The 24,836-nt window shown below is 44.1% G+C and overlaps 2 protein-coding genes across 2 annotated transcripts in view; one reads left to right on the top strand and one right to left on the bottom strand.

Moving 5' to 3' along the window:
• The first annotated feature begins 6,423 nt into the window (after positions 1 to 6,423).
• Positions 6,424 to 21,861, top strand: Klhdc2 (kelch domain containing 2). The gene is made up of 13 exons (XM_052185749.1): positions 6,424 to 6,978; positions 10,404 to 10,483; positions 12,694 to 12,811; positions 14,734 to 14,849; positions 15,125 to 15,206; positions 15,608 to 15,691; positions 16,814 to 16,894; positions 16,969 to 17,027; positions 18,386 to 18,495; positions 18,823 to 18,895; positions 20,333 to 20,420; positions 21,389 to 21,441; positions 21,552 to 21,861. The coding sequence occupies exons 1-13, from the start codon at positions 6,826 to 6,828 to the stop codon at positions 21,673 to 21,675; spliced, it is 1,221 nt and encodes a 406-aa protein (XP_052041709.1). The 5' UTR covers positions 6,424 to 6,825; the 3' UTR covers positions 21,676 to 21,861.
• A 1,097-nt stretch (positions 21,862 to 22,958) lies between these two features.
• The window catches only part of Nemf (nuclear export mediator factor), a 48,502-nt gene continuing 46,624 nt past the window's right edge, over positions 22,959 to 24,836 (bottom strand). The window contains exons 30-33 of the mRNA XM_052185748.1: positions 23,988 to 24,088; positions 23,854 to 23,897; positions 23,691 to 23,770; positions 22,959 to 23,520 (exon numbers count right to left, since the gene is read on the bottom strand). Coding sequence (XP_052041708.1) covers positions 23,443 to 23,520; positions 23,691 to 23,770; positions 23,854 to 23,897; positions 23,988 to 24,088 — 303 coding nt within the window. The 3' untranslated portion in view covers positions 22,959 to 23,442. The remainder of the gene's footprint in view (positions 23,521 to 23,690; positions 23,771 to 23,853; positions 23,898 to 23,987; positions 24,089 to 24,836) is intronic.

Below are 24,836 nucleotides of genomic sequence, written 5' to 3'. Positions count from 1 at the left end.
CTCATCATCCTTAGCAATTAGGGAAATGCAAATTAAGACACCATTGAGGTTTGATCTTTTAAATCAGACAGAATGACTAAGATCAAGAAAATAACTGACAACAAAAATTGGTGAGGATTCGGGGAAGGGGAATCCCATTCGCTGTAGGTGGGATTGCAAATGGTGTAGCCACCATGCAAACCACAGAGAATTCTAGAGAAGCTAAAAATGAACCTACCATATGGCCCAGCTAATCGCGGTGTGGTAGACACTGAAGGACTCAGCATCCTGGCCCACATACACTGTCTCAGCCACGGTCACTGCTGCGCCAATCCAATCACTAGGAAATAGGAACGACTGAAATGTATTCAACTGCTGGGCGGGTAGTGAAAGTGTGCTACGTGTACACTCTGGAATGCTACTCAGCTGCAAAGAAAGAAAGGAATGGTCAACTTTGTAGGTAAATGGAGGGACCTAGAAAATAGTATCCCGAATGAAGGAACCCAGACCCAGAAAGCCAAACGACACATTTTCTTTCTCATTGTAGTTCCTAGCTCCAAACCTTCTGGTGCGGGTATATAACTTGGTAGTGTGGAGGGAGACATGGGGAAATGGAAAGGGTACCCTCGGGGAAGGACAGTGATCATACAATTTTATACACACCTGGACTTACATATAATAAACATGTTTATGTATGTGTAGTTGAAATTATTAAATTATATTTAATTTAAAAATTATTTTGTGTAGACCAAATGTATATGTAACAAATATGTTTGTATGTGGTCTGTGTGAAGTAATAAAGTTACAGTTATATCACTTGGGTGATAATGTCCCCCCAAGACTTATAAACTAACAAAACTCCTAGTGCCGGGCATGAAAAATCTTTTGAGTTATTATTGCTCAGGAAAAGTTCAAAATACTCCCCAAACAACGTAGGCTGTTATTGTTGCCTTTGGTTGTCTCCCAAGAAGTCCTTATTGTGACATTATTTTAAATTTTTTATTTTTGTGCATCATGTGTGTGTGTGCCCGCTGGGGCCAGAAGGTATCAGGTCCCCTGGAACTGCAGTTACAGGAGATTTGTGAGTCACCCGATGTAGGTGCTGGGAACAACTCAGGTCCCCTGGAAGAGCAGTAAATACTCTTAACCTCTGAGCCATCTCTCCAGCCCCAAATGAGCCTATTTTGATCTTCTCTCTTTTGATAACATTTTCTCACACTAAACAATATGCTTTATTGTCTAATGACTCATTGTACAAGTTCACAAATGCTGCTTTCATTTTGAAGGAGAAAAGTCCTTGTTTATAATAGACATAATTGTGATGCTCTTCAGAATGCCAACTTTATATAAATAAGTTGTTCTGGCAGCAGCACTGAGTTGAAAATCTTCAGTATTCTACTTATCTGATCTTGATTTTGATTTGATTCCAAGATCAAAAGCATGTTGTTATAATAGGTTTGGTTCTGATGGGAGTCAACTTCTCAGAATCTGAAAATATTCTTGAACATTGCTTTGAGTAGAAATAAAATATAAAAACAAAGAAAAGAAATACTTTATCTTCTGGTTCTCATGTAGGGACTAAAGAACTTGCCCACTCGTGTGTGCTTGTGTGTGTGTGTGTGTGTGTGTGTGTGTGTGTGTGTGTGTGTGTATGTGTATGTATGTGTGTGTGTTATACATCTGCATGTGGATGCATATATGCACACATATGTGGATGTGTATATGCACACGTATGTGGACGTGTACACCAGAAGATGACATGCATATTTACCTCAGTTGCTCTCCATCTATGTTTTGAGACTACGGCTCTCCTTGGAGGTCACCAACTCAGCTGAGGCTGGAAGCAGGCCTAAGGCCTTGCCCACCTCTTCCTCCCGTGTGGGGAGCACAGGCATTCAGGTCTTACAGGTTCTAGGATCTGAATTCAAGTCCTTGTGCTTGATCAGCACTTCACCAACTAAGTCATCTCCTCGGGAGTTTTTTTTTTTAAATATATATTTCATAAGGTCTCTCTACAGTCCAGGCTGGCTTCAGACTCATGGCAGTCCTCCTGTCTCAGCCTCCAAAGTGCTGGCGTTGAAAGGAACTATTTCTTCATTGGAAATTTGACTGCTGTTTAGATACAATATCAGTGACAAGTTCTTTATTCCCTACACTTTCTTCATTTCTTCTAAAATTATGCCAGGTTACAAAAACTTATGTTAAAGATCTCTTAAATTTTATTTTTTAAACAAACATTATTATAAAAAATGTCTAGCAAATAAAATACATCACACACCGAAATCAACCAGTCCCAGAGTCTGGACAACTGGATGGACTGAACTGGCAGTCAAAAGGAGCGCTGTGAAGCTTCGAATCACACTTCACACTTTCAGTATCAAGTACATGTGTGCACTCACCTACCACCGGAACCAAAAAGTCCATGACAAATCAGAACTGCAAAAGCCGATTTATGTCCTCTTGTCCCTTGCCTGCATTCAGCCCTTCCTTGTCTGTGTACTTCTCTTTTCTTCCCTGAAAAAAAATTATCTTCATTTTTCTAAGCACTTCTAAGAGCTAAGAAGTATAAAACAAAACAAAACAACCAAGGAAGAGAGTCAGACGGATGGTGTCTCAGCAGGCTGAGACTGCTTTGTTGGAACTTTGAGAGGACCCAGCCTTTCTGCAGGATGAAACCTGAGCATATTTAGAAAGGCTGGGACACACACACTCACAGACACACTCACACACAAACACAAATAGATCGACATACACTACACACACACACACACACCAGGAAGTTACAGCTAATTTGGGGGGTTTGACTGGGAGCAGGGTGGGTTTTATTTAATACCCAGGCACGTTGCTTCTGCAAATGGGGTAGAACAGTGAAGCCTGGTTATTCTCTTTGGCTAGGGGCTACTGCCCAGTACAGCCTGACTCAGTTCCTCATGACCTGAGACTATCATCCAACAAGATAGTATTCCACTTCTTATATAAGAAAATTTTCATTACTTATTCATCTGTCAATAGAGAGCTGGATTGATTCCAATTCTTTACTATAATGATTAAAGCATAAATATAGGGTGCAAACAGGTCTATGGTAACATATAGTATTCTCTGGGTATATGCCCAGGAGGGAAAATGGTGGGTCATACAGTAATTCTATTTTTAATTTTTTTGAGAAATCTCCAAGCTGTCTTCTACAATAGCTGTCTTAATTTGCATCTCCACCAACAGTGAGCAAAGGTTCCTTTCTCTCTGCATCCTCTCCAGCATTAGTTGTCAGATGGCTTGACGGTGGACATTCTTACTGGGGGGAGGCACCATCTCAAAGTAGTTTTAATTTGCATTTCCCTGATGTCTAGGTCAATGGAACACTTTTAAAAATAGTTATTGGCCAAGTGTGTTTCTTTTTATTTTTAACTTGCTTATTTGTTGACTAGAGCTTTATTTCCTGGGTATCTAATTTCTGCTGTTCTCTGGATGAAGCATAGCTGGTGCAGATGTTCTCCCGTGCTGGGGACCGTCTGTGCTCTGCTGACCGTTTCCTTTGCTGAGCAGAAACCTGATTTTCCTGTCCACCCACGTGCTGATGCCTGGGTCTAGTTCCTGTGCTGCTGGGCCTCCATCGAAAAGGTTCTACATTCCCCAGTATCTTAAAGGATAGCCTCTGTGTTTTCTTCTAGAAGTTTCAGTATTCTGGGTTTTAAGTTAGGCCTTTGATCCATTTTGAATTGGTTTTTGTACAGGCGAAAGATAATGTGTAGCAAGAGCCCCAGCTTTGGCCGCACTGAGGTCCTCTGGGAGAGCAGCCAGTGCTCTTCACCTCTGAGGCATCTCTCCAGTCCGTTACTCAACATTGCTTTTTGTTTCATAGTCAGCTTTGCAGAATAAAACTTGTTAGAAAGGGTGCTAGGGAGGTAGCAATCTCCTGAACAGATGGAAGAATGTGTTGCATGTTCAAGGCTCCAAGTTTTATCCTTGGCACTGGATGAAACGGGTGGTGGCACACACCTGGATTCCTAGCGCTTGCGAGGTAGAGGCAGGAGGCTCAGAGGCTCAGTGTCATCCTCAGCTACACGGTCGGTTTGAAGCCAGCCTGGGCTTATTTTCCTTTATGCCTTTATTTATTATTTTCTTTTCGAATCACGTGTGCCAGCTCTTGCTAGCCCTGTGCCTAACTTTCCTCTACCCCACCCACTCCTATCTGAAAGTGGAGGCGCCCCAGCTGTTCTAGATGAGACAGACAAGGTTACGGTGCATCGAGAATATGAGCTATCTCCTTGACCAGCTTTTGCACTCTCCTGAGATGAGGGCTGCATTCTCTGTACACAGGCCGTTCTCGGGCTTGCTGGCCAGCAGCTGACACACCAGTTCCTTGACCTGCACAGGGTGAGCCCTCCAACTCCAGTCCTCTGCCTGGACTGCAGCAGAAAGTCTCACTAGCTACTGCCTCATGCTGGGTTTCCAGGCTCTTTTTTTTTTTTAAATACTCTCTAAATGGAAACAGCTTGTAACAGCATCCTTTATTCGCCGGATGTAATTGTTGTCTCTGAGGCTTATGGCTTGGGTCTGCTAATCTAGGCCTAGTCCTGGAAGCTTCCAGTCTACCTACAACCAAATCTAGGCCTGGAATGTTTTCAGCCTCGGAGACTTACTGCTGAATTAAACTCACCCTTTCTAGTTCTTTCTGAGCTCTGGCTGGCTGGTTCAACTCAGCTGCTGTGATTCAAAACTCCTCTCCAAGCTGACTGATTCAATCTCATTTCTCTTGGCTTCTCCTGATTGCTCTGCTTGGCCTCATAACTAACTTTGGCAATCTGTTCTAATTTTCTGGCTCTTTCTCATTCTCTGGCTTTCTGTCTTCACCTGTGCCTAACTTGTTCTCTCTCTGCAACTTGTCTCTGCAAACTCTCCAAGTAAAACTGCCTCTTCTCTCTCTCTTTCTGCACTGCCCTTTAAGTAGCTTCCCTTTCCTCTCGCTTCTCATGAGACTTGGCATATCCTATTCTATCAAAACTTTCTCTGATCGGTCACTGTCTGCTACTCGATTAGACATCACTTTCAAACATGGGTGCTTCCTTCTACAAACTAACTTTACCTTCATCGTTTGGGTTTAAAGATTGTATGCTAAGGGTGTGTCTATATTCCAATCAGAGTAGCCATGCTGCTGGATTAAAATCTCTCTACAATGGCCCAGGACTGTTTGTAACTACTGATAGTCTCACGGAGTGATGGAAGTCTAGCCTCGTGTCACTGGGGGCAACAGTGGCTCGGTGATGTAGGTCACCTTCATCCTGGCTTCTGTGACAAGATCCTCTGGGATGCTAACTGTTCTTATTAACTGAAGAGGATCAGCCCAGGTTTCTGAGCTTAAAAGCTCGCTCTGAGAAAGGCTTGTTGCTACACTGGGGATTCCAAACTAATACTTTCATGTCTGAGTCGTCCTCTCTAGTGGCTACCCCACACCACCACCAAATTTTTCTTGCAAACAATAATCATGGGGCAGTAATAAGATGTGTCCAAGTGCAGCTGATCTGGGATAAGGCTGATCTATGGAGGAAGAACCACTTGCGTGCTACCGACCCCTAGGGCAAGATGGTCTCCACTGCCGGAGGATCAGTTGCTCACCACGAACCTCAGCTTCAATGCAAACTGGTCAGTCACAGTACACACAGATTTGCAGTGTGAGAGGTTGTGGCCAACATTGAGAGATGTCTTCTACCCGCCAGACATGAAACTGACGCTAGATTTTCATCTCCAGTGTCATCCAGCACAAAGTGGCTGGTAGAAACACTGCCAATCTCTTTTTGACATTGGACCCTCCTGGGCAGCAGCAGGAAGGCTATTTCTCTATCTGACTGTCTCTTGTAATGGCAGTGAGGAAGGGCCCCCTCAGCATGGTGCCAAGTGCACTGGGCATCTATCTCTTGCATGGTAGTATTGTCCCAGAGAGATCTGGATGAAGCTCGTCGTGGTGATGATCAAGAAAAGCCTACTCAATCTGTCTGTATGGTAGGACACACCTTTGACCCCAGGGCTTTAATCTCACCCACCCTCCAGACCCTTAACTCTTGAGTTTCAGCAAGCCCATCTTCAGGAACTGGGGAGAGTTTCAATGAGAAAAGCTTTTTTCGGTCGTTCTTGTTTAGTGTGTATTTTGCCCAGTGTATATTTAGCAGTCCCAAAAACGAAGAGAGGAAAGAACGGAAAGCCACCATTTAGACGAGGAACCCTGAAGTATTTCCCAGTTCAGCCCTTATTTTATGGGCGAGGAATTGGGTTTAAATAATTCATAATTTTCATTTGGCCTCTCAGAAGCCCAAATGCTGAGTCTGGGATTCGCATTCCTTTCCTAAGGGTGGGTTTGCTATGGCTTAGGAACTGTCCAGGCCCGGAGCACCTGGAGGCGGGAGGACGGGTGTTGGGAGGACTCCGGGGCGAGAGGGCCCGATCGGGAGGACTGCACAGCAGTAGGACAGCACAGCGGTGTGACCGGACGACCGGAGGCTCGGCTGCGCAGGGGGCGAGAGCGCTTCCGGAGCGTGCGGACAGTGTCCGCTGCGGACGACTTCCGGGCGGCGGCGTAAACAAGGCCCCGGCGGCCGGAGGCGGGGCGGGCTGCGAGTGCGAGCCTCGGCGGCCGCTCTCCCGCTCCGAGCCAGGTCCCGGCCGCGGCGCGGCCCCCGCGAGACCCGCAGCGGCTGTCGGCGCGCGCCCCAGCGCTCGGCCCGGAGGCGGAGGCGCAGCGCAGGAGAGGCGGGTCGTCAGCGCTGGCTGCGCGCCGCGGTCCACCGCTCCGCTTTCCTTTGTCTCCCGCTTCGGGGCCGGTGCGGTCTCGGTGCCCAGCGGTGCAGCCTCAAGATGGCTGATGGCAACGAGGATGCTCGAGCGGAGGACCAGCCAGGCCCGGCCTTCGAGAACTACGAGGCCATGGAGCTGGCCTGCCCGGCCGAGCGCAGCGGCCACGTCGCCGTCAGCGATGGACGCCACATGTTCGTCTGGGGCGGCTACAAGGTCAGTAGGGCCGAGTGGGCTCGATCGCCGCCGCGGCTCTTGCTCATTCAGGAGAGCATCGTCCCGCCCTGCCCTGGTGGACTCAGGGCACCTGGGCTATTGTCACCGTTCTCTTGAATTTATGAGTCAGCCTGTCCCACGCACCCTCTCCGCGTTGCTGTCTCTGGAGTGATCGGAGCTAGGTTCTGTTAGTGTGGGTTGGGTAGCGGATGACTACAGCCCAAGGTACTGAAAAGGGTGGAGGCGAGAATCACTCGTACCTTTGGGCCAGGTCATCCGGAGCTCGGACTAGTGAGCCGACAGACCCTCTATTGTTTGTCCACGGTGTGAACCAAGGCCACAGGAATCGCTTGCTCAACCTCCCCGAAGGTGTAACGGTGTCGTCAACACCTGTGCAGATGCCCAGGGCCTATTGTTTGAACGCAGGGCCATTTTTCTTAACTGGTTTCAGCAGAGAAAGGGCTGCTCCTCAGTAGGCCTTACTACGAAAATTAAAGGAAAAAATAACCAGTGAATCCGCAGCAACATATGTAATTGGAGGCAGGTCTTTGGACTTTGTGACCAAGTATATGTTTAGTGATTTGCACTGCTTGTTACACCCTGAGCTGGGGAACACCGCTTTGTTATCTCCTTAAACCGCTGTTCCCTGGTTCTACTGTACTGGTTTTATTTAGAATTCCACGATACACTCTAGTTCTTGGATTTCATTTGGTGCACGCTCATTTGATCCATTTGACCTAAAACTATGACTAAAAAAATGACGTCCCCACCCCCCTTGGGAAATCCACTTCCCTGTGCTGGGAGTTGTTTGCTTTAGGATTCTAGTAACAATAGCGTCTAGTACTGATGACCTGATCCTAGTTGGCCATTTTGAGACAACTGCCCCCATACCTTCATTGGTTTAACCATTAGTTATTTTGCCAGAATGAATTAATCCTGGTGTCCCTAGCTAAAAGGGACCAGATCTTCGGAGGTCAATGTGGAGCACTCCAGAGAGGCAGAGACTGGTGTGTACTGAGCATGATTAAAACATAAATTTCAGGGGTGGAGAGATGACTCAGTGGTCAACAGCATTGGCCACATTTCTGGGTTGGATTCTTAGCAACCACATGGCCACTGCAACTGTAATCCCAGTCCCAGGGGATCTGATACCTCTCTCTCCTCTGGCCTTTCTGAGTACTGCACCCAGGGGGTGCACAGACAGGCATGCTGTCAAAACTTAAATGCCTAAATAAACCTTTTCAAAATGTAAATCTCCTTTGAGGAAGGTAGACCTGTTGGTCAATCACACTTTGGTCTGAAGTACATTATTCATAATTCTGTTTGTGAAAACTAGCATTGAGCCATGGTGTGGTGGGGTTTGGTCTTGGACTCTTTCCTAACCCTGCTGTTCCACCACCCAAGTGTTGAAATGGGGATGAGACCCTTCTACAGTGTATGGAGAAATTGTCAGAGTGGAATTTTTTTAAAGATTTATTTATTTATATGAGTATACTGTAGCTGTCTTCAGACACACCAGAAGAGAGCATCAGATGGCTGTGAGCCACCATGTGGTTGCTGGGAATTGAACTCCAGACCTCTTGAAGAGCAGTCAGTGTTCTTTTTTTTTTTTTTAAAGATAATTCATATCTGTCATTATAATTTATCCTAATAGCTTCCACCAGCTTAGCCAGAGTGCCCTTGTCTTCCAAGTTAACCTGTGTGAAGGCAACAGTGGCGCATGTCCTCCTGTGGACCTGGCGCCCCAGCCTGGCCTTTCCCTTCATGCTGCAGTAGGGTACCCCCACTTTTGGCACAGGGTAGGCAGGAAAACCACCAGCTCAATGGATTCTACATCGTGGACAATCATTACCTGCTGAGCCTTCTTGTTCCCCACCAAGGCGGTGACTGTGTTGACTCCTGCTCAGAGGACAGGGGGTCTCTCAGTTGGGACGTCCCCTTTGCCAGCGGCTTTCTTCTCAGCCCAGGCCTTTGCCTCTTCTCCTGCTTTGTCTCTGGCCTGTACCTGTGGGCAAGCTTAAGCTGAACCGCGGTTTGCCTGTCCAGGGCCCGGGTGAACTGGTCAATGGCCAGAGGTACCTTGAGCGGCTTACAGAGGATGGCTCTTTGCCGCTGCAGCCTGATGTCGTGGGACTGTTTGACGAAGCACGTGAGATCTCTCTTAGGCTGGCTGTCCTGCCTTGTTCCTCTCCCTGGCCTTCTTTCCTTTGGGCATCTTGCTCGGCTGGTGGAGAGCGTGCAGCAGTGTTCCTAACCGCTGAGCCATCTCTCCAGACCTTGGAAATTTTCTGGGTCGGCTTATAAGGTCCTTCCAGCAGGAAGAGAAGGGGAACCACATAGCTAGCTGCTCCATTACCCAGCGATTACTATTCACTCATTTTCAGTGGAGGCCAGTTTTTATTGTATTTTGTCACTGTGAGGCCAGGGAGGATCCAGGAATGAAATAAGGCAGTCCTCACAGGAAAGGGAGATTCCACGTCCCACCACTGCTTGCTGAATGACCTAAGGCAAATTATTTTTTCTTTACAACCTTGTAATAACTATTTGTTAGGATTAAATAAAGGAGTTTGAGGCTATATGGTAACCTGGGTCTTTGTTAGAGTTAATTAACATCTGAAGGGATGAAGACCAGAACAGAGAAATCACAGCTGTACTGAAGACTCCAAGAGGTTAGGCCAGGCCGTGGGCGTCAGCACCTGAGATCAGGGCTGCTCTGTTCAGGAGATGGCTGGCTTCTTGCAGCCAGTGCGTGTGTCGCCTTTGGGGGAGTGCTGGTTGGATGACCCTTGCTCAGGGTTGCCTAAGACCATCGGAAAACAGTTGTTTACATTATTCAACAGTAATAAACATACCATTTTCATAACAGTAGCAAAGTTACAGTTACAAAGAAGCATCAAAAATAATTTTATGGTTGGGGGCACCACAACTTGAGGAACTGTATTAAAAGGTGGCAGCCTTAGGAAGGTTGAGAACCACTAACTCCCCAGGGGCCCTTGTACTGTTTGCAAGGGTTGTATCAAAAGTTGGACTGCAGATCTGTCTGCACTAAGGTTTGTTTTTTTTTGGGGGGGGGGTATGTGCCTGGGTCCTGGAGACTGCATTCAATATGAATAAGTATACAAACCTTAATTTTACATGACCAGTATCACGAATAGTATCTCGATAAGGTAGAAAAAGAGCCCAGCAAATGCCTCTTTAAAATATCAGTTGCCGGGCCCGGGAGCCGCTCAGAGCGTGGCACACTCGATGCACAAGCCCCGACAGCCAAGTGCGGTCCCTGACCGTGTGAAGGGGGAGGTTAGAAATGACGCCTGAGCACTGTGGCATGTGTGTGTTCCGTGTCACATACACACCCCAACACACTAGTGCAAATTAAGAAGAAAATGTCAGTTGTTTATCTTTGTAATCTTTCTTATTCTTCATAGAGTAATCAAGTGAGAGGATTATATGACTTTTATCTGCCCAGAGAAGAACTATGGATCTACAACATGGAAACTGGAAGATGGTAACTAGATATTAACCTTCCAATAATTGCAAAGGAAATGTGAGGGGTATCTCTTTTCTGCATAGCTTTGACTGTTCTAGAACTTACTATGTAGTCCAGACTGGCCTCGAACTCACAAAGATCGCCAACTAAAGAAATGTGCCACAATGCCTGGCTGAAAGCCCATCCTAAATAATTGAGGATGTTGTAATTAAGGTCCTGAGCTCTCTTTTCTGGAAACAGTGGTCTGGTTTAGATTAGCTGCTGAACTTAGTACACACCAGATACTGTCGTGACTTTAGAAGCCTCTAGTCAAGACCTGGTCAAACTTCTACAAGGCAGAAGAGCCTGGAGGGGTGGGGGGAGGCTACAAGTCTGTTGGTATTTTGAAAAAAGAGGGTTTTCGTTTTTGTCTTGTTAGGTTTTGCATGGTTTATTTTATCTGCTTAAAAGAAGTTTTGAGAAAAGTCTCTATTTTTAAAGTAGTATTTTCTGGATTGCATTAATAGGTGAGTGGCAAAAAGTTCGCTTGCTTGGTCTGAGGCCCTGGGCTTGATTTTTCAACTGGGAAAAAAGATCTGTTTAAAAATAAAAACGGTACTCTGGGAGGCAGAGGCAGGTGGATTTCTGAGTTCGAGGCCAGCCTGGTCTACAGAGTGAGTTCTAGGACATCCAGGGCTATACAGAGAAATCCTGTCTCCAAAAAACCAAATCCAATAAATAAATAAATACATAAATAAATACATAAATAAATAAAAAATAAAAATGAGGGAATGAAGAGATGGCTCAGTGGTTAAGGGAACTGACTGCTCTTCTAGAGGACCCAGGTTCAATCCCTAGCACATACCTTGTGGTTCACAACCATCTGTAACTCCAGTCAGAGACCTGATGCCCATCTGGTCTCTGAGGGCAGCAGGTGTGCAGGTGCAGCAGTGCACAGACATCCAGACAGAATACCCATGCTCATAAAGTAAAATAATAAAATGAGCCTGGTGTAGTGGCGCATGCCTTTAATCCCAGCCCTCGGGAGGTAGAGAGGTGAGTTCCCAGCCAGCCTGGACTACATAGTGAGTTCAGGACAGTCAGGGCTACACAGAGAAACCTTGTCTTGAAAAAAAAACAGAACTAAATAAAAATGAACTGGTAATATCTAAGAGGGTCTTCATGGCCTTCTGCCTGTTTAGAAGTACTAATTGAGGATGTTAGTAGACGCTGGGTTTCTCAAAATTTGGGATAGATATTTGGGGTATATAAACGTTATTTCCCTGTTCATGAAAACTTTCCGCTGTAAAAGACTTTTTCTTTACTGTCTTACTGTTGATCTTGAAGCCAGGATGGTTTACGGAAGGTCACAACAATTTTTTTGTACTATTTAAAAAAATTTACTATTTTTTGTAACTAGTAAATCGGTTAATATGGGCTATTTGCTAATCTTTTATAAAAGGACTGGAAAATTCCAGTCCTTTTATAAAAAATTTTAACACATTTCTTAAGATTAAGAATTTACAAATAAGCCTACTTCAGGCTAAGCAAAGATGAAAGCAGTAATAACCTGCTGACCCCTCAGGACCCGTGAGTGAACTGTCAGTCCTCTAACTCTCTAAAGCTGAGCCTTAATCACGCTCATCATTCTAGCTCTTAAAGGAGGAGGAGTTAGGCAGGTCTCCGAGAGTTCTGGGTGACTTAATAAAAAGTGTCTGTTGAATTAATGAGCACTAGGAATGGGAAGGTTTCTGCTTGGGTCCTTGGCCTACTTAAAAACAGACAGAGCCTTGGAGCCGGCTCAGCAGGTGGAGGTGCTGTCCGGCAAGCCCAGGTTTGCCGTCCCCGAGTCCACGTCCCTGAGTCCACGTGGGAAAGGAAGAGAATCTTTGCATCTGCACATGCAGGCCTCCTTATGTGTGCTGTGACACATCTGTGCTTAAGCACACATAGAAATAAGTAAAACAAAGACTTCCCAGTCAGATAAGATCATATAAATAAAAGGCAAATGTTTGAGAAATGACTCGTGAACCTGAGGGGCTTTCAGAGCCTTTCATTCTGCCTCTAAGGCCATCTCCCACTATCTGGATAGGTTAATAGGGAGGGAACTGACTCCTTGGGTTATCTGAAAGCTAGGAGAGACCCTGCATATCATCAGCCGCCCTTTCCTCTCATAGTGGGGAGATAAGTTGATAAATCTTGTGCTTCTTACCCTCTGGGAAACTATCCTCTAACCGTCCTCCTTGTAGGAAGAAGATCAACACTGAAGGTGACGTTCCCCCGTCTATGTCTGGGAGCTGTGCTGTGTGCGTCGACAGGGTGCTCTACTTGTTTGGAGGCCACCACTCCAGAGGCAACACGAACAAGGTCGGTGCTGCTGAGGGCCATGGTGGGAAGCAGCTCCTTCCTCACCGTCAACGTCAGAGTTATAGTGTTGGCGGCTGCTGTGTATGCTAGCTAAGAGTGTACTCGACTATGGTATAAATGTGTGTTGTAGTATCTTCTCTACTACTGTTTCCTAGGCCTTTGTAAAAATCAATGCTAGCAGCCTTTGTGTAGTAACTTCCTCAGTGTATTTACTTGGTGTTCTCAATTGATCTCCTAACAACCCTGGGTGGTAGGTGACTGTTAACTAGAAAGCATTTTCAAAGATCGTTACAGACAAAGGATTTGGAATGAAAGGTAAAGGTAAACTCAAAGTCATAGGGTTCAATTAATATTGAAAAACAGAATGTAAATAGTAATGCTCCTCTAATGTTGCCCTAAGGCCCATGCTGCTTTGATTTGCCCTTGTTTTTTTTTCCCAAATAGGAAAAAAGATGTCAGTTCTTTTCAGGCCAGTGAGCTTCAGAAAGATCCACAGTCTATAGGTAGACTTCTATTTAACTCACTGATTTTGCAACTTAGTAAACACTTTGTATGCTGAGGACAGAGTGGGAAACAGGACAGTAGGGATGAGTGTGCAGGAGCTCACATTCTGGAAGAGACTGAGGATAGCCGGCCTGTGCTGATGTGTTCTGCCTTTGAAAGAGACGAACGTTGGGTGTAGGAAGGGGTAGGAGTCAGTGTGGAGACCTGCAGGCACAGGGATGTCAGGTGGTTTTGTGATTTTGAGATCACAGGAGGAGCACTGTAGTGTCACTTAAGCTGTGAACCATCCTGTCTTCCTTAGACAAACAAACACAGATCCAGGAGGAAATACGTGGGATTCACCCTGAAAAGGCTTAGGAGTGAGGCTGGATTCCAGGGTTGGGTAACCAAATGATTAATACTTCCTAACTTGGCTAGAGTTCAGTTTGACCAGAAGGGAAGCAGGTGTCTCAGAAAGGTGAGGTAGTGTGTTCTGTTACCTGGATTTAAGTCCTTAGACCAGCATTTAACCATTTTGTTTTTTTAAACTTTATTTTTATCTGATGTGTGTGGGAATTTTGCTTGTGTGTGTCCTTTTGCACCATGTGTGTGCCTAGTGCCTGAGGGACCAGAAGAGGGTAGTAGATCCCCTGTAGCTGTAGCTACAGACTGCTGTGAGGCTGTGAGCTCCCATGTGGGTGCTGGGGATCAAACCGAGATTCTCTGGAAGAGTAGCTAGTGCTCTAAACCACTGGGTCATTTGACCAACCCTTCCCTCCCCAAATCCCCCCCCCCCCGCCCCCCGCCCCCAGATAGGGTTTCTCTGTATAGCCCTGGCTGTCTTGGAACTCACTGTGTAGACCAGGCTGGCCTCGAACTCAGAAATCCACCTGCCTCTGCCTCCAAAGTTCTGGGATTACAGGCGTGCGCCACCACTGCCCGGCCATTTGGCCAACTCTTGAGTATTTAACCTTTTAAGTATTGACTGATCTTTTAGCCTTTAGAATTAATTAGACAGGAAGACATGTTAAGTTGAATTTGAAGAGCCTAGATTTTTGGTTTTTATGGAACATGTTCCTGCTATCAATCAATCAACCAATTAATTAAAAAATAGTAAAAGTCAAAGCCCTTATCTAAAGTCAGGCCAGGCCAGGGAGCTCATGCTATGGTACACGTGAACACAGCCAATTCCATTGATGCAAAGTATAGTTAATGAAAACAGAAGTAGCTGTCCATTTTAGTGTTACTGATTTAGGTAATTTACATTGTGTTGTAAATTCATAGTCCTACCCAGACGAGTGTGGTGACCAGTGTGCAGGCAGACTCAGCACCAAATTAGATGGCAAAATAAAATAAAATAAAATAAAATAAAATAAAATAAAATGCTAATACTGAGCTTTCTATGTAACAAAACTAACTGAAATCATTGCTTCTGACAGTTCTACATGCTGGATTCCAGGTCTGCAGACAGAGGGTTACAGTGGGAAAGAATCGATTGCCAAGGAATTCCTCCATCATCAAAGGACAAACTTGGTGTCTGGGTATATAAAAACAAGTACGTTAGAAGCTTTGGGCTTTTGTGCAGAATGTAGCTACCCTGTCATGCCCCAGTCAGCATTATAAGAAAGCATAAAGCATATCACACAGTAAACTAATACTTGAGTTCATTTAACTTAGTAACTGAAAGCTAATTGTCATGTTAAATATTACTATTTGAACAATTTAATATACTTGGGTACTAAACTCATTCCATATATCAAGATTCAAAAAAGTCCTGCTTCTAGTTTATGGATACTTATATCGTTAATGTTTTGCCTTTATATAAAATAGGTTAATATTTTTTGGAGGCTATGGATATTTACCTGAAGATAAAGTATTGGGAACTTTTGAGTTTGATGAAACATCTTTTTGGGTAAGTGAAGTTTCAGAATTCCACATGGCCTACTTGATGTGTTGAAAATGTGTCCTATTTTGTTTTTACTTGCTTTCTGAAATTTTTATTATATTTTGAAGTTTTAATTTTGTGTGTATGAGTGCACACCTACCTAGGTGCAAGTGACACAGGGTGCATGTCAGAGTCAGAGGGCCACCTGGGGGAATCAGTCCTCTCTCCATTATGTGGGGTCTGGGGATTCAACTTAGGCCATAAGGCTTGGCAGCACTTTACCCCAGCCGAGTCATCTTACCAGCCCAGAGGTCATTTTACATTCTCTGGTAGTTTTGTTCACTTTCTTTGTTGATAAACTGGGCAAGCAAGGGTTGCATAATTTGTAAAATACAGTATTTGTAAAATAATATGGATTCTTTTTGTAGAATTCAAGTCATCCAAGAGGGTGGAATGATCACGTGCATATTTTAGACACCGAGACCTTTGTGTGGAGCCAGCCCATCACCACTGTGAGTCCCGAGAATGACGTGTGCCCGGACGAGGGGTCCCGGAGTGCAAGGGGGCTGAGGCTGATTCATTCTTGTTTTTGAACCTTAATGGATATATAGTTTGTGTTGTACTTCCATTTGCCAGTAATTAAACTGAGCTAAAGATTAGATTTTTTTTTTCTTTTAAAGATACTATACAGCCGGGTGGTGGTAGCACACGCCTGTAATCCCAACACTTGGGAGGCAGAGGCAGGCAGGTTTCTGAGTTCGAGGACAGCCTGGTCTAGAGTGAGTTCCAGGACAGCCAGGGCTATACAGAGAAACCTTGTCTTTAAAAAACCAAATCCAAGAAACAAAACAAAAGATACTATATAATGTGCCAGTCATTTTAAAACAAATTTTCTTACATACTAACTAGCTTATTCAGTAACAGTCTCAGAAATACTAAAATACTCAGTTGTGGTATCTGTAAAGTAATTGAATTATTTCTATCCCCCTAAACTTCCAAATGAATGAGACTCAAACTATGATTTATTTCTTTAACTTTGGCACAATTACTGGGAGAATACCCCAGTCTTTTTTCTGGCACTAGACTGTTAATCCCCGAGCTGTGCTTCCCGAATACTGCAGTTTGAGCCTTCCTGGGTTATTTCTGTTCCATAGCTGTCCTCAGGGTTCATTTCACTTCAGCCATGTGCTCCTGGCCCGTCATGTCTAATGGAGACCTCCTGTCTCTCCATCTTCCTTCTCTTACACTTTCTCCTCCTCCTCTCTCCTTCCCTTTCTCTTTCTTCATGGTCCCTACTATGAGACCCCCAGCAGTGACTGAAACTGCCTCTCCTGTTCTCCCCAGTAATTGACCGCAGCTTCTTTATTTTAACCACTAGTTTTAAATCAGGAACAAGGGTTTCATAGCAGCACTTGGTGTATGTAAGGGTCTGCTTCTTAGGACCAAGCAGCTCTTCAGGGCCAGTCTTAGCATTGGAATACATAGCAGCACCGAGCAGCTCCCGATAGGTCTTTATACTGATGCTATCTGGTCCCTTGTCTCTGGCATATCCTTATTCTAGGAGATTCAGAAACCTCTGCTATTTCCCCTCTCTCTATTAAGTTCACGTTTGTGAAGCTGTTTCCCTTCTGCAGGGTAAGGCACCTTCACCTCGTGCTGCCCATGCCTGTGCAACTGTTGGAAACAAGGGCTTTGTGTTTGGTGGCAGATACCGGGTGAGTATCGAGACAGGGTTTAATGGCTTGCTTCTGGGTGCATCACGTGGTAACTCTTACTTACTCCTTTTCAGGATGCTAGAATGAATGATCTGCACTATCTGAATCTGGACACATGGGAGTGGAATGAACTGTAGGTATTACCTTAGCGATCTTCAGACACAGTTCAGATCCCAGCCCCATGCCCTGTTAGTGTGTAATGAATGTGCTTCAAGTTTCTGTAACTTTGGATTTAACTAAACACGATTACTGGGGTCCTTAAGGAAGGAACTTTATTTTTATTTCCAGTTTCCCTAACTATGTGCCTGGTACAGCATGTGCTCAATGTTTGCTGAAAGAAAATGTCTAAAGTTGATTCTGCCTTCAAAGAACATAGTTCAGGATAAAGTATGTAGTTAATACTGAGAGGCTGCTCTTGTTAGCATGCGTCTGGATGTCAGATGTGTGTGGGCGCATGGTGTGGGTGTGGGTGTGTGTAGGTCCAAAGCTAACACTGGGAGGCTCTTCAGACACCGCCGTCTGCTGCAGCGTTGAGGAAGGGATCTCTCACCTGAACCAGAGCTCCCCAGTCCTCTGGCGAGCCAGCTTGCTTGGAGAGGCTCATCGTGGCCTTCTAAGAGCCACGGGGTGCCACGCATGCAGTGACCATGGGCTTCCATGTCCTCTCGGTACGTGAGCAGGTGCTTAGGGGCTGAGTGGCCCACATGCCCCTTTATGGCAAGCACTTTCTCTGCTGAGCCACCTTGGAGACCCCAGGAAGCTTTGTCAAGTTTTCTTTGATAACATACACACATACACACATTTGATTTTTCCGAGACAGGGTTTCCTTGTATAGCCCTGGCTGTCCTGGAACTTACTCTGTAGACCAGGCTGGCCTAGAACTCAGAAATCCACCTGCCTCTGCCTCCCAAGTGCTGGGATTAAAGGCAGGTGCCACCACTGCTCATATATATTTTTAACGAAGTCCTCAGCATTTCTCTCTGGTGTCTGCTTTCAGCATTTCTCTGGTATCTACCTTAAACATAGTCTCACGTGTAAGGCTGCTTATGTGTGCGTGTGGAGGCTAAGCACAGTCTCAGGTGTCCCCAGTGCTGTCCGCCTTTTTTATTTTAGGTGCCATTTTTGTTCTTGTGACAGGATCTTACAGCACAGTACCAGTTAACACGGAACTTAGTGTCTAGTGCTCTCCTCACACTTACGAAACTCTTCTACCTCAGGAAGCTGCCAAGTGCTGGGACTGAGTGTGGATCTCTCGTTCCCCTTTCCCTTTTGAGACATGGTCCCTCTTGGCCGGTAGGATAGGTCAGCAGACTCTGGGGGCTCACCTCCCAGCAGTGAGATCGCAAGCATGCATCAGACCTGCCCCCAGCCCCCTTTTAAATAATGTGTGGGTTCTGGGGGTAGAATTTGTGTTCTCAAGCACTTTGTTGACTAAGTTATCCCCCAAACTCTATAAACAGAAATTATAACTCAGCTATTTATTATTTTTAGAATTCCACAAGGTGTATGCCCTGTTGGCAGATCCTGGCACTCACTAACACCAGTCTCTTCAGATCATCTTTTTCTGTTTGGAGGATTTACCACTGAAAAACAGCCACTAAGTGAGTCCTTTAAATATACCTTAGTTACACATCATAATTGTGCATTAGCAATACACTGTGTATACTGCTCACTGAGGTTCATTCCTAGCTGTACTTTTTTAGGCTGGCTTATAATTGCACGTTATGACCTAAATATACTTTACCTGGAAAAAAAAATGGCTTGAGCACTTAAAATCCCTGCTGAAACCTTGCACGTGTAGTGGCCTAACTTCCTTAACTGCAGGGAACTGGGACTAGGATTTGACTTACTGCTATTCTTGAAGTTGTGTTCTTAAGTGCCAGAGACAGGATGAATATACTTCATAACCTTTTCTTTGGTTTAATCAGGTGATGCCTGGACTTACTGCATCAGTAAGAATGAATGGATTCAGTTTAACCATCCTTACGCTGAAAAACCAAGGTAGGAGCTACATGAAAGGTCTAATTTCTTGGGCTGGTAAGAACTGAGGATACTTTGACTGGATTTTATCCAACATTCGTAGAAAAGTCTTGGTGTTTTTAAAGTTTAACATCATACTTCCCCAAAGGAAACCAACTAGCATTAACCAAGTATCCGAAGCCTGCTTTCCCATTGTTGATATGAATAACACTGGTAATGCTTTAAAACTGTAAGAATGTACATGGGTCGGGGCGGGGCTGTCAAGCCAAGAGTCGCTCATTATTTTGTAGCAGCATTATTGAAGGAAAAATAAGTCTAACTTCACAAAGGCATGTGGGAGGAGGGGCCCAGGTACGGAGGCGCATACCTGTACTCCCAGCCCTTAGAAGCCAGAAGCAGGAAGATCAGATCAAGGCCAGCTCTGGGCTACACAGACACAAAAAAGTTGTGGGTTTTTTCCCTGTTTTAAACAGATTCTCCTTAACCTCAAAAGAAGTTGCTACAGGCAAGAACATACTTACCATTGGTATTTAAGGTGAATTTAAGCCAGGCAGTGGTGGCACATGCCTGTAATCCCAGCACTCTGGGAGGCAGAGGCAGGCAGATTTCTGAGTTCGAGGCCTAACTTTACAGAGTGAGTTCTAGGACAGCCTGGGCTACACAGAGAAACCCTGTCTAGAAAAAACCAAATCCAAATAAATAAATAAATAAATAAACCAAAAAAGAAAAAAAGGTGAATTTAAACATTCCAACTTCAGTTTTCATCCAAACCTCTAGCCCAAGCTATCATGCTGCTAAGACTTTGGCAAGATGTCTTTGCATACTCTCTCCAGCGTAGAGCGCTTTGGAGTCTTCAGCCACTGTGAGGCCAGCTCACCTTACCATTCCTTAGCCTCCATAAGAATTTTATTTTTTAAATTGCTAACAAAAACCTAGATTGGTTAAAAGTACCTCATTGGGCCAGGCGGTGGTGGTGCACGCCTGTAATCCCAGCACTCTGGGAGGCAGAGGCAGGCAGATTTCTGAGTTCGAGGCCAGCCTGGTCTACAGAGTGAGTTCCAGGACACCCAGGGCTACACAGAGAAACCCTGTCTCGAAAAAACAAAATCCAAAAAACCAACCAAACAAACAAACAAAAAAAGCACCTCATTATGGGGGCTTACAACCATCTGTAATGGAATCTGATTCCCTCTTTTGGTGTGTCTAAAGACAGAGCATTTATATACATAAAATAAATCTTTAAAAAACAAAGAGAGAAAGAAAAAAAATCTCATTATGTACCCCTCGCTGGCCTAGAACATATGCCAACCAGATTGGCCTGGGATTCCGAGACCCCCCTGCCTCCTCCTCCAGAGTGCTGCAATGGAAGTGGCTTTCTTACCGTACGTGGTCTGTCGGAGCTCTCAGTGTGGGTTAGATGATGCGTTACACTGAACTCAGACTTTGTTCTACATGCAGACTATGGCATACAGCCTGTGCGAGCGACGAAGGAGAAGTCATTGTTTTTGGTGGTTGTGCCAACAATCTGCTGGTTCATCATAGAGCTGTAAGTACACCTTCACTGCTACTGAACATATATTTTGCAAAATAACATTTTGTGTGTAGGCATACATGCATATGTGCCATGGGAATATTTATAGTTAATTCTGTCCATCATGTGGCTCTTGGGGATCTAATCATTGGTGACAAGAAACTTTTATCCTTTGAGGTGAATGTTGCTTTTCTTTTTTGGCTTTTTGAGAGAGGGTTTCTCTGTGTAGCTCTGACTCTCCTGAACTCTCTGTAGACCAGAACTCAGGAGATCAGCCTGCCTCTGCCTCATTTAGGCAGACATAAAGCCACTTAGCTTTTTTTTGTTCATACAAAAAATGTATGTATGTATGTATGTATTTAATGTATGTGAGTATACTGTGGTTTTTCTTCAGACACACCAGAAGAGGGCATCAGATCCCTTTATAGATGGTTGTGGGCCACCATATGGTTACTGGGAATTAGAACTCAGAACCTCTGAAAGAGCAGTCAGTACTGTTTAACCTCTGAACTATCTCTCCACCTTGGAGATGTTTTTAAATTAAAAACAAAGGAAAAAAACCCAAACCCCTTCATGTGATATGTCTTTTGCTTTCATGTGTGTCTGTATACTATATGCATGCAGTTCTCATGGAGACCAAAAGAGGGTATCAGATGCCCCTAGAGTGAGGATACAGGTGATTGTAAACAGCCCCAACTGTGTGCTGGAACTGAACTCAGGTCCTTTGGAAAAGTGGCCAGTGCTCTTAACAGCTGAGCCATCTCTCTCCACACCCTTTCTGCATAGCTTAGTCCTAAGCATGTGGCCTGTGCATGCTAGGGTAGCACTGAGTACTGAGCTCTAGTCCCAGCTCTGAACCAGCTCCTGCCCAGTACTTCTGCTCAGTACTCCCGCCTTGGCCCCCCAGAGCTGAGGTTACAGGAGTACCACACAGCTTGCTTTCAGCACTTGCATTTTACCTGTTCCTTTTTTTTTTTTTCCAGGCACACAGTAATGAAGTACTTATATTTTCAGTTCAACCAAAATCTCTTGTTCGGTAAGTTATCAGGTATTTGGTACCAAGTATATGATTATTTAAAGGCATTAATGAGTCTTCATTCAAGTTAATGTACTATTTAGTAAAATTATTTCCTTGTCTACTTTTAGGCTAAGCTTAGAAGCAGTCATTTGCTTTAAAGAGATGCTAGCCAACTCGTGGAGCTGCCTTCCAAAACACTTACTTCACAGTGTTAATCAGAGGTTTGGTAGTAACAACACTTCTGGATCATAAGGCTTTGTAGATATTACTTCTGGTCTACTTGCATGGAAAACAACCCTGTATTTGTCACACAGTGTCATCCTTTGTATAATTATATGCACTGTTGTAGTTTGCAGCTTCCTGGGTTTTGTGTGCATGTGAATGGCCTAGAGAACCTATTTTTGTGTCTAAAGTTTACAATAAATGTATTTAACACCAGTACCTGTCTATTGTTAAAGTTAAAAACATTATTGTGTTGGCTTTTTTTAACGATTTCTTTATGTATACTAAATGGTGTTTTCTTGCATGCGTGAGGGTGTTGAATCCCCTGGAACTGGAGTTACACAGTTGTTGCGGCAGTGTGGTGCTGGTCACTGAACCTGGAAGAACAGCCAGTGCTCGGGACATCTCTCCAGCCCCTGCATTGACGTTTTATACCAAGAATGGGTGTAACATTTTTACATTTATCTTTTGATAATGGATGTAATGTATCTGTAGAAATGTGAAGATGCTCCATCTGTAGCCTTTAACCTTATATAGCAAGGCTGGTCTTGAATCAGTAATCCTGTAGCTTCCACCTCTCAAGAACTCGAACTCAAAGTATTCTGTCACAGCTGGGTGTGTCTGCTGGCATGGGCAGTGAGAGACTTACACAGCCCAAGCTGCAATTAATGTACTACTTCAACCTTAATGTGTCAGTATAGTCCTGGGACATGTGGTCATGGTTACTACCCAGTTAATTAAAATTAAAATTCATGAGGCAGTTTATACCTCATGAATGGAGAGATAATGTATGGCTTCATTCTCTATTCTAATAGGAGCCAAAAGAATACTGGTCCAGGAATCTTTAGAGATAAGCCTTAAAAAAAAAAAAAAAAAGCACTTTTGACACCCCTCCCCCGCCTTGGGTTTCCCACCTTGGCTGTCCTAAGCTCAAACTGAGAGATCTACCTGCCTCTGCCTCCCCAATGCTGCCACTACTGCCCAGCAAAAAAAATGCACTTGTTATTACAGATCAAGATATTTGAGCCTAGTGGTCGTAGTGCATGCCTTTTAATTCCAGCACTCAGGAGGCAGAGGTAGGCGGAGCTCTTGAGATCAAGGCCAGTCTGGTCTACAGAGTAGGTGAGTTCTAGGACAGCCAGAACTACAGAGAAACCCTGACTTGGAAAAACCAAAATCACCATAAGACAGTTTTAACTATCTGATAGCTGCTGGGAGTAGGGGTGGGAGTAGGGGAAATGGCAAACAAAGGAGAGACACTACAAGGAATTAGGGAGGGAGGCGATATTATGGATGCACGGAAACAACTGTCATTTTCTTGTGGTTTGGTTTTTTTTTATTTTTTATTTTTTTTGCATTTGATGTAAAATTTGGCAAAGTGTTCAAGACACAAACCTTCAATGTTTAATTGTTCCACTAACCGAACAAAACCTCTCGTAATTGGCTGTACTATGTCTTAGATGTTATATACAGTAGACCACTACGTCAGTAGTTTATGCACTTGAGCTATGTCAGGGTCTTTACATCATGAAATGAAACCTCAAGAAGTTCAATAAAATGTAGAACAATACAATTACAGATGTGTATCATTAAGTTTTCACAAATATTTTAGGAAATACCATAATAGTTTATATATATATATATATATATATAAAACTTAGGGAAAAAATCTTAAGTCCTTCTGGTGATAGAGCAAGGCAGTATGTTCATTTATAAAGTGGAGGTCCTGTTAACATGTTGTCTACATCTTTGAACTTCCAAAGGCTACAAAACTGGCTGTTTAGGATTCCATTCCAGCTATTTTCTTTTTACATGCAGAAGATTAGGTGCAGACACTTTCACTTTTCCAGGAATGTTTCTTGATAAATCTGTGTCCTAAAACAAACAAACAAAGTACTTAATTTAGAGAAATTCTGTGTACTCAGAAAAAAGGCACAACTTTTGCCAAGTCTACCTACTTGGGGTTCCTATAAGACAGCACTATCAAGACAATAGAAAAGAGCTTGGTCCTCCTACCAGTCACCAGAGCTGAAGGGAAACTTTACCTTCACGCTTCGGAATAAGTCTTTTTCTCTTGCTGTTGCTTCTTTGGAGTGCATGAAACTGTTCAAGGCTGTCTTTGCAGCTGTAAGCAGAGCACAGAAGAATGTAGTTCTGCTGCAGTCACTAAACTATTTAAAAATCACAATAAAAAAAATCCTTAATTACCTTTTCCCTTTTTCTGAACTCCGGGTGTAAGTTTCACTTTGTATCTTAAAAAAAAGAAAATGTACGAGTTATTACATGGAGATCAAAGATTCCTAAAGCTCCTTGGCAATGATTATGAGACAATAGTGACTTACTTATAATTTGTCATGATGGTGTAAGGGGCACATATTGGAATAGCAAACATTAGTACATCTTCAGGATGTGGCTGCCCTGTCAAAGAGTCAAATAGATTTTCCTAATGGAGAAAAAAAAAAAACAATTATAAAAGAAATTTATGCCAAACTTAAAAAGAACAGTAGATGCTGAGGGAGGGGCATTGTTGAGTAGTAGGCCTTGTCTAAGGAGCAGATTCTGTTCTAAAACAATTATTATCTGAATACATATTTAGCCTTTTCTGTCATACACTCTGACAACAGTGCCCAAATTCTACTTACAGTTCCAGAGAACTGAAGAGTACTGCTTCAGTATATATTCTTCACAACTCTATAACAATGGGAATAGTTTTCAATATACCATTTACTTTGCTTTCGAGAGGCAGGAAGACAAGTCGGACTTACACTGAGCTGCACAGGAAAACTACTGTGGGTTAGACGATGCACAGCACTAATAACTTCGAGGAGTTAAGTGTGTTGTAAGTGAGCAGAACTCACACTTGGGCCAGACCAGTGGTTTAACCTCCAACTAGTTTAATAGTCTTTCACTGACCCAGAGTTCAGAGACCGGGCAGGCCCAGCTGCCCGGAAGCTCCAGACCGCCTTGTTTGCGCTTCCTTTGTGCCAGGATTACAGGCGCATGCTGCCTTGCTGGGTTTTTCATGTGGGTGCTGGGAATTGAGTTCAGGTCCTTATGTGTCCATGAAAACACTTTATAGGACTGAGCTATCTCTTAAGACAAAATAGAATATCATTGTGTAGCTCTTGATGTCCTGGAATGAACTTTGTATACCAGGCTGGCATTAATTCAGAGATCAATCAGCCTCTGTC

This window comes from Apodemus sylvaticus, chromosome 6 (assembly GCF_947179515.1).
Source record: "Apodemus sylvaticus chromosome 6, mApoSyl1.1, whole genome shotgun sequence".
NCBI lineage: Eukaryota > Metazoa > Chordata > Mammalia > Rodentia > Muridae > Apodemus > Apodemus sylvaticus.
The sequence above is the reverse complement of the archived record's forward strand: the minus strand, read 5'-3'. Positions and strand labels throughout refer to the sequence as shown.

Bases quoted from the DNA above. Each gene is read 5' to 3' on its own strand.
- Klhdc2 (XM_052185749.1), top strand. From the start codon at position 6,826: ATGGCTGATGGCAACGAGGATGCTCGAGCGGAGGACCAGCCAGGCCCG. The intron at 16,895-16,968 runs GTGAGTATCGAG...ACTCCTTTTCAG, and splicing joins TGTTTGGTGGCAGATACCGG to GATGCTAGAATGAATGATCT. The intron at 18,496-18,822 runs GTGAGTCCTTTA...TGGTTTAATCAG, and splicing joins CACTGAAAAACAGCCACTAA to GTGATGCCTGGACTTACTGC.